The 10,000-nt window shown below is 39.0% G+C and overlaps 1 protein-coding gene across 1 annotated transcript in view; it reads right to left on the bottom strand.

The window, feature by feature from the left end:
• Positions 1-6,700: 6,700 nt before the first annotated feature.
• LOC119583904 (crustacean hyperglycemic hormone 6-like) overlaps positions 6,701-10,000 on the bottom strand; it is a 7,716-nt gene continuing 4,416 nt past the window's right edge. The window contains exons 2-3 of the mRNA XM_037932621.1: positions 7,318-7,577; positions 6,701-6,984 (exon numbers count right to left, since the gene is read on the bottom strand). Coding sequence (XP_037788549.1) covers positions 6,876-6,984; positions 7,318-7,577 — 369 coding nt within the window. The 3' untranslated portion in view covers positions 6,701-6,875. The remainder of the gene's footprint in view (positions 6,985-7,317; positions 7,578-10,000) is intronic.

Genomic DNA, 10,000 nt, shown 5'->3' with positions numbered 1-10,000 from the left:
TTGAGTAATTTGCAGAAAGAGGAACCATCTAGAAAATAAAAACAAGGAAATTGTATATTTGTTTTTTTTTTTTGCCGATGAATACGCATAAATATTTATTTCTCAGCTAATTCTCATAAATGGTATTGGGTATACGTCATAATGACATGAAAAATCCGAGGTGAAAACAAGGCTGCCAAGCTGACACTTATTACAAGATGGGCTCAAGACAAGCTAAAATCGCAAATAGAGACCGCATTATAGGTATGAGGGAAAGGGATTTCTCTCCCAGTGTATAAAATAACTCAGTAACTGCTAAGTTATACCTAATACTTGGACAATTCCAGGTCACTTGTCCCTTGGAGACCTGATCTGCACTTTCCTTATACCTTAATTAACCTGATGCAAGTACCACCTGACAATCCACGCGTACCTGTAAATGGTAGCGGCCAAAGCGGGATGAGCGGGGGAGACCAGGTCACGGCACTCGCATACGAGAGATAAGTTCAGTTAATATTAATACGTGAAAGGATTAGATTTGAGTTATACTTCACTATTCCTTCGCTTATATATTTACATAGCTAATCATCTTCATTGTCCTGGGTAAGACAATAAACTGCACCCTAGGGTTCCCTTGAACAAGGATAGCACCCTATTAGCTCCCTATACCAGGGTTGCGGTGAAACTGTCGGCAGCAGGGCAGTGGATATCTGGTGAAAACACCTTCAGTTCTACTGATTACTGGTTTCACCAAATAATATGTCTGGCGTATTACAGTGTAACTGTTTTAAAAGCGGCAGAGATAGTTCCTCCTAATTAGTTGGAGACTGCGAGTTGAGAAGGAGCCTGGGGGATTCCACTCAACTTTTATTTTCTCCTGACAAACCCACAGTAATTTACATTGAACTGTCATCACTAACTAGCCGATGAACACCAATATGCTGCTTGCCTGTTTATTTTAGTCTTAGCACCTAGCTTACTTGTTCACCACCCCTGCAATAGTCACTAAAGCTTCAAATATATACAGTGGTGAGTTCCAAGTAAAGTACATAATACTGACCGTGACCTTATGTTGCGGGATAAAAAGCAGCAGGTTCCGAGCGGTAAGGAGACCAAATCTGCCGGTACTCCCAAATTAAACGGGAGTATCTGCGCCCTCTAGCCAGAGTATATTGGCTATTGTCTCGACCACACGGATAACAGTGAATGGCTGTATTGTCACGGTTTATCCATAAATGACAACATAGCAAACCACTAGCATGACGTCACTAGCAGACGCCATCCAGTTATGTTGCTAAAACTGGCCATAATCACAATTAATTATATGCGACACTATCCTCCTGGTGAGACAATGTCCACAAAAATTACTGGGCACGAGAGTGGCAATGAATGTCTTAGCATGTACGTAGCTAAGCCCACGTGCGTGTACGTACAATACATTTCCACCATCTAGGATAAGTGTAATTCATGTTAATAAAAATGAGGGTACCGTGGTAGGACAGGGAGTGGGCGAATAGTCCCACTACAAATGAAATATCCAGAGAACTGGATATCTCCCAGTGGATGATATATAAGTGGAAAAGGAGGGAGGAGGGCACCTGAACGGCCGCCCTCATTCCAGCGTTTCGCGAAAGACCGCCTAAGGTTAGGATGACCTTCACCAACATAGTTAAAATTCATGAAGACCTACAGCTCTCGGTACCAGTGTAAGGCTTTCTGTAAAGGGGAAGCCCGAAATCATCCACCCAAGCGGCGGATGGCATCTTAGGGCTGTGAGGAGATATGTGAGGAGGTACATATCCCTTAGAAATAGGGTCTGGTTATGATGTTCTTGACTTCTTTAGTAAATGGGTAAAAGACAAAAACAAAGCACCACTGGTAAGTATAAATATAAATAATAAATAAAACACACGAAACTTCGTCCTGAAGGAACGGTCTTTAAAAAATGACGGTGGTACTCTTGAGAACTTAATTATAGAATGTGTAAATAAGGTATCAAAGTGGCAGCATTCACGTAAAAAAACGAAAAAAATCAGTTATAACAACACATCTAAAATTAATTTAGTGGTTACAAAATTTAAGATAAAAGTATATTCCCTAAAAGTTTAAACTTGATAACGTAAATGAGTTGAAAAGGGGAAAGGTCGTTCGCAAAAAAATAAAAAAGAAATTCAGCAGTAGTAAAATGAATATGCGCAAAAGTGAAACAAATATAGTTCCAAACACCATTAAATAGACTTATCACTATAAAAATACACGATAAAAATCACAATAATAACGGTCTCGGCTTTCACCACTAGTGAAGCTCAAGAAAAACTCAGAAAAACATTAAACATCTTAGTACATTTCGACAGAAAATATTGACAACGGTAATGTGTGGTCCCAACCCAACCAAAACGTCACACGGGATACCGAGGTACTCTGGACTCCAATAGAGAACGATAGAAGGTGAAAGCAGGTCCAAGTAAAAAAAACGAAAAAGATTCAGATAAACAAATATAAGATATTATTATGAGATAATAAAATTTAAGTAAGTTTTTAAAAGATATAAAACTGATAGTAAAATAAGGGGAAAGGTTCGTTATGAAAATAAATTATAAAAAAAAGTTCCAGCCAGTAAATAAAATGAATAAATGCGCAAAAAGTGAAACATTTATGTTCCCATCCACCATTAAATAGACTTTACATTATAAAAATACACGATAAAAAATCAGCAAAATAAGTACGGTCTCCTGGCTTGTTCGCCACTCACTGATTCGAAGCGTTCGAAGCTCAAGGAGGAAAACTCGAGAAACAACAATTACAGTGCTTTATTTGTACATTTTCCAGAGAAAATATGGTTTGGCAGCAACAGAGGGTAGTCGTGTTGGTTGCCTCACACCTCACACCATAGGTCGCACGGTGAAGAAAGCCGCTACGTCGAGATGGAATTCATCACAGAACGTCATCAAAGAGAGGTGGAGCAAACGGCATCGCCAATGTCATCTCCAGTTTACCCAGCAATATGTGGAGAAAGATCTAGATTACTGGGGCAGAGTAATAAGGACAGATAAAGGGTGTAAATATTATTAACCTTTTTCAAGTTGTTCACAAATGAATTCAGTTCAAATCGTGATATAAATATATGTTTATGCATAATAGTGCCTTATACGTCATATTTCATTTTGTGGTTCTCTATCGATATTTACTTTTCAGATATGAGAGACGAAATACTAAGAAACGGAGTGGCCACGTGACCTGTAGTATGTGGGGCCGGACCTTCCTGCATGATGGTGAACTCGCCGGAACGGGGGAGATTCAGTTTCGACAAATGTATCGAATTATTAGAAAAAAAATCCTCTCATCAGTACGCTGCAATGCCTTGGCCCTTTCCAGAAACAATCTTATTCGTGTAATATGAACTGCCCTATGCACGCGTCTAGGGCTGTTTATACAAAGTGGTTCCATGACCAAAACCACCAGGAGGTGTAATGAGCTGCCGCTCTTACTGCCTCTTTCGGCGGCCCACACCCGCTCAGCATCATCCAATACACCCATAAAAAGTCCCCGCAACCAAAATAACAAGTTCGGACCAAGGCGCGAGGGTACTGACGGAGGCACTGGTGGAGGCGGTACAGATGGAACCACCTAACGAAGGCGCAGCAAAAGGACGATGGAAATGCCCTGGACATTTTAGATTACGAGATTTGGCCCAAGATATCCGAAATAACGACGTCCCGATGTCCCACTTGAGGCCTGCGAAGGATGACGTCAGGAGGTCGCCCTCGTAGATACGGTTATTCCAAGATGGCGCCCAAGATGGCGACGTACAAAGCCGTGGGGAAACCTTCAACGGGCATTTGGCGCCAGACACCTCAGCTAGCACACGGATATCGTTATTTAAATGCTTGTATATATGTTCCTTTCTTTTAATCTTCTTAGTATTTTATGTGTATCTTTCTTAGGGTGCCGTAATTGCCAGATCTTGCTATTCTTATTTGTGCTTTTTTTCTTTCACGTACGTATTATGTATTCTTACAGTGAGCTTGCATTATTACAGGTATTGTATTTGTTCGCTTTATTTAAGATTGCCCCCTTTTACGTGTGTATGTGTTGTGCTTTTATTTTTATCAGAAGTTTTATCTCATTTTCTTGTGTTACTGGTTGAATTTTAAAAATAGTTTTGAGTTTTGCCTTAGGTTTTGTTTTCCGACAGTAAATGTAGCTGAAGACTTGAAATGACAATGAAAAACTACAAGAACTACATTATGAATCAATGATGGAAATGAAGATAAACAAAATATAAAACTAATAATAGAAGTATAACTAGTTCATTAATTGATTTGGCTTTAAAAATATGAATATACTTACTTCGATGGAATAATATAATTGATAAAGCGTAGTAAAGTTTCGTAATTTAATTATTTTAACGTTTCCTCTTTTAGTAATAAATTTAATTTAATCTGATGATTCAGTTTTACGTTTTATGCATTATACGATTTTGAATCGTTATCTACATTTTCTTTATGTATTCTTTGGGCAAAAGACTTTGTATTCGCATACCTGATTGATGACAGACGCTACCAAGTATGTTACCGCACAAGACATACGTCAGTAACAATTCCTCTGTGCCGAAACAGGAGGCCGGAGGCTTAGGTCTCGTCGGCTCCTACTGCCCCGCACACTAGGGCGAAGACATAGATAACCCTTACAGAGGCCGTTCCGTGGCTAAGCAAGGCATGTGGCTCAATCCCGTTAAAAATGTTCGTCCGAATATTGCCGATGTTTGGGAAACGGCCGATTAGAGAACCATCCAACAGCTAATAGATCATGCTAAGAGGAATGGGAAGTATTGCTGAGGAAACCGGGACTTTACATAAACATGTCACTTCTGTCCCGAGGATTAGACAAAGTTTTGAGTATCGGTAGATTGTTCCTGTTATAAGTATGACTATTTCTACATTAAAAAAAGGATTAAAAATATCTTCAAATTTAACAAGCATTCTTTCAATCACTGATGCCCCCTCAGTATGTATACATACATACATATATATATATATATATATATATATATATATATATATATATATATATATATATATATATATGACACAAACACAAACACAATAACGCTATACAAAGATGAAAAGGAAAACAGCCACAGTAAGAAATATAGATAAAGAAAATAGAGGAACTCGTGAAGAGTGCGAAACATCACGATATACTTTCATTTTTTACTGTGGCTGTAATATATATGTATATATATAATATATATACATATACATTTTATAGTATTATACATATATACATATACACATCATAATATATATATATATATATATATATATAATAATATATGATTACATACACATATATTATATATAGTATATATAATATATATATATATTATATATATATATTATATATAATATATTATATATATATATATATATATATATATTCAGTTGACAGCTACATGCTATGATATTTTGCGTGAGAAGGGATTCAAAATATGTATTCATATAACTCTAATGATTCTAAATAAAGTGTTTAACAACTTTAGTTTCTCCACACGTACGCACATACACACACCGATGGGGCATCCATGTATTCACTGTAGCTCTAATACGGTTTTGTGTTCTGATAATGTTCTACCATGTTTTCTGTTTCCTGAATCATTGTTCAGATCTGACGAAGAGAAAATACTCGTCACTTTGTTAGTTTGTAAACATATCAAGTTAATACACACACTTACACACACATATACATGTGTGTGTGTTTGTGTGTGTGTGTGTGTGTGTGTGTGTGTGTGTGTGTGTGTGTGTGTGTGTGTGTGTGTGTGTGTGTGTGTGTGTGTGTTTAACATATATATATATATATATATATATATATATATATATATATATATATATATATATATATATATATATATATATATATATATATATATATACATATGTACACTGTATATACATATTTCACTATCATATATTTTGCACGTATGTATTGGGAGTCTTTGCCTTTTGATATTCACCCTCCTTGGAACCCGTCCACCCGGTACTTGCTCGTATTGAAACAGGCAAAACTGAATTTTCTCGCTCAGCTGTTCAAATGTGGATGCGTATCCTCAGAAACGCAAAAAAAAATAAGGAATGATAATAACGAAAACTATTATTAGATTTGAACACAGTTACTGTTTCGTAACTCTTCACCAAATTTTAATTTTGCATTTCCATTTACGCTACACACACACACACACACACACACACACACACACACACACACACACACACACACACACACACACACACACACACACACACACACACACACACACACACACACACACACACACACTGATAAAGGAATTAATATTCACTATAGCCCTCCTGCGGCTTTGCGTTCAGTTAATATTCTATAATGAAGAAAAAAACGTAGTATGTCTCTTATGTACCATCATCAAAAAAAAAAAAAATTAAGTCACTACCAGATGGTGTAGCTACGGAATGCATTTTTATTTAAACTAAAGTCGATATTTATATCATGAAACGATGGATATCAATACACTCATTGGTTATTTATATTCTATTAATCACACTCTTACAACCAACCTAGGGTTTTCGCCTCATTCATAAAAATATTATTTACCCTATGTTTACATCGAAGTTGCTGCCAGACGTACAAAAGTGAGACCCAGCAAGTGTAGTGAAATATAGTTCATTTAGTTATATTATATATCAATAGGATTTTTGAGAGAAAAAAATCTTTTATATTTTATATTTTATGAAGACATTGCATATGAAACACCTCGACGTCAGTATGATCTCGGCTTATAACTTAGGACACAAAAGCAACTGAACGTGAACCTAGAGTCTGGTCATTCCCGCAGAATACATAAATCCCGCAGAAAGCCTAGCCTACTTGCCGAACCTCTGTAGGGCGTTCTGGTACTGGCTCCTTTGGCGAGGGCTACGGTACAGGTAGTACACACAGTGGAGGAACACCTCGTTGTGGAAACAATTACTCCTGTAAAGGACAAGGCTTCTATGTAACCTTGTAGACAGGTAAAGAAGGAATAAAAATAGAACACAAGAGAAAAGGGTAACTGAGCTGGTTTTACTCAGATCATTGAAATCTAAATAGAAGGTATTATAGTACAAAAAGGAAAAGATCAAACTACTGAAAGATAACTTCTGCAGAGCACGAAGTGTGTTTTGTCAAAACACTTATCCTTAAATACTTACAGGCTCGGATGAGCCGCAGCATACTATCACATTTGACCTTGGCTGGCCGTTACAAATAATCACAGTTACACAAACTGATTATTGACCTTTTTATTGAAGACTAAGAATAACCTACCTGCATTGGACCGCCACTCCAACGTCGCGGTAGAGGTTGTAGCAGTCTTCGCACATCCGGTCGAGCCTTCCGAAAAGTTCGCGGTCGTAGACGCCTGTGCAAGAACTGAACGATAGGGTGCGTTTAGATAAGCTTTGGTCTCCTGTGAGGGAATCCCCAGGGGGGGGAAGAATAAACGACGGTATTTCAGTCGTGTTTTCGGAAGTCGTGACAGAGGCCGGAACTGCCACTAGCAGGGACACCAGGACAGCTAACTGCATCTGTTGATAGAGGGAGAGGAGTTAACTTTAAGGGAGAATTTGTTTCCAAACAACATCAACATCTATAATCATGAAGCATTTTGGACCTTCATAATCAAGTTATATTAATAACTTGATTATGATTTCGATGGTTTAGAAAGAAAAAAAAACAGGTTTGTTTCTACGTTCGTTTAACTACTGCTTTATCAATACTCTCGAATCAATTAGTTCTACTCGTAAAGAACTGCCGAACTTTGGAGTTTGATTAATAATGTATAAACCGATGAGCAAATAAAAACTCTCAGAACCGCCATACGAAAAGAACACAAAATTTCTACAGGTTAAACTCTTTTCAGACACGTTACAACCGCCTGGTTCTTAAAACCTCACTTACCAGTCGGACCGCAACTCTTTCGCTGGACTCGACACAGATCAGCAGGAGAGAGGACCAGTGACTTCGAGGCTTTCCCTCTACACTGACTCAGAAACAAGTGAATATCACCCTATATAAGCAGCTGTTGGTGTTCGAGAAAAGCATGACCGAAGGTACTGACAATAGGCCTTCCCGAGACGCATTGTTTTAAGAGCCTTTGATCTTGGAGTCTCTGTTTAAATGGTAAGAATTGTTCACCACTTCCAAATTCGTCAGTTGTGTTGATCGCCACCCATAAGGGGTTTTGCAGAGAAATGCTCTAACACTAAATATAATTGCGGATGTACATACGACGCTTTGTTGTCTCTCATGAAAAGCAAGATAATGTCAATATAAATCTCATTTTTTGTGTTTTTTGGGTTGTGGTGTGTGGTGTGTGTGGTGTGTGTGTGTGGTGTGTGTGTGTGTGTTTTTGTGGTGTGTTTTTGGTGTTGTATGTATTTTTAATTTATGTTGTATGTATTTATGTATGTTGTTTTAGGTGTGTTTTATTGGTGTGTTATGTGTGTGTGTATAATATGTGGTGTGGGGGTTTGTGTGTTTGTGTGTGTGTGTGTGTGTGTGTGTGTGTGTGTGTGTGTGTGTGTGGGGTGTGTGTGTTGTGTGTATTATATTTTATATATTATTATATTTTATATAATATAATTATATATATATATTTTGGGTTTTGAGCAAAGACTACCAGATAACCCCTGTTTCGACCAACGCACTCCCCTTGCAGATAAAAGGGGTCACCCAAGGATATTAAAAGGTAAAGCCCCAGGCAGCGACGGTATTTCTCCAGACCTGATCAAACTCTGCAAGACTACCCTTCTGTTTCCATTGCATGAAGTTCTCTGTAGGGCTGGCAAAAAGGGGTTGCACCACATGGCATGAAGGACGCCAAAATCATAACCCTCTACAAGAAAAAGGGCGAAGGAAGGTTTTGCAGCAATTACAGAGCTCCCCCTTCGCAGTATATGGGCAAGATTTCCAAAGGGCATTCTGAACCGCCCCAGATGCTGGCAAACGGGTTTTTTCCCCGGTCACTTATGGCTTCCGACTAAAAGTTCAAAATGTATACTTGGGTCCTTTTCCCTTCGCCACTCCAGGAGAATACAAAACCCCCAACAAGCTTTCGACCTCTCGCAAGACGGCCCGTTCAAATTCCCCCCCAAAATTTTTGCCCACCATAGCTGTAGAGCATCAGTCATTCCACACGACATGAACGGGACAGTACAGTTCAATGGTAGTTTTCTCTGATCCCTTCAGCATCTACAGTGATGTCAAGCAAGGTTGCATCCTTGCCCCTATACACTTTGGGATATTCTTCGTTGTCCTCCTAAAGCATATCTTTGGGGACTTCGCTGAAGGGGATTACCTGGTACAGATCAATGGCGGCTTTTTCAACTTGCCCGCCTCAGAGCCAAGACAAAGGTACTCAAAGTTCTCACCAGAGACATGATGTCTGTTGATGACGCAGGAGTTGTGACACACACCCAGCAGGAACTGCAGACACTGATCGACCACTTCTCACTGGCCTGCAAGGATTTAGGGTTCACCATCAGCCTGAAAAAGACAAAGCCTGGGAGAAGACAATGAAGTACTACTTATAAACTTGATGTCGTTGACAACTTCACCTACTTTGGATCCACCATAACCGACAACCTCTCTCTTGAGGCAAAAATTCGCCCGCCTCAAAAGTAGAGTGTGGACAAACCTCAAATTGTAAGTAAAGACCAAAATAACAGTGTACAGTGCCTGTGTCATCAGTACACTGCTGTACGGCAGCGAATCATGGACTACATATACTAGAGGGGCGAGCCAACCCCTTCCCCGCAAAGCATTCGCCGAGCCCTGGGAATCCTAGGCAAGGTAATCATGTCAAACCTTCATTCACAAGCATCCACTGTATGTTCACTCTCCTCAGACAACGCACGCTACGTTGGCTTGGCCATGTTCACCGCATGGAGGATGTGTGTTTACCGCATGGAGGGAAGTGCGTGTGTGTGCGTGTGTGTTGTGTGTGTTG

Source organism: Penaeus monodon, chromosome 17 (genome assembly GCF_015228065.2).
Source record: "Penaeus monodon isolate SGIC_2016 chromosome 17, NSTDA_Pmon_1, whole genome shotgun sequence".
NCBI classification, from domain to species: Eukaryota; Metazoa; Arthropoda; class Malacostraca; order Decapoda; family Penaeidae; genus Penaeus; species Penaeus monodon.
Note: the sequence above shows the minus strand (reverse complement) of the source record. Positions and strands in the feature narration are given on the sequence as shown.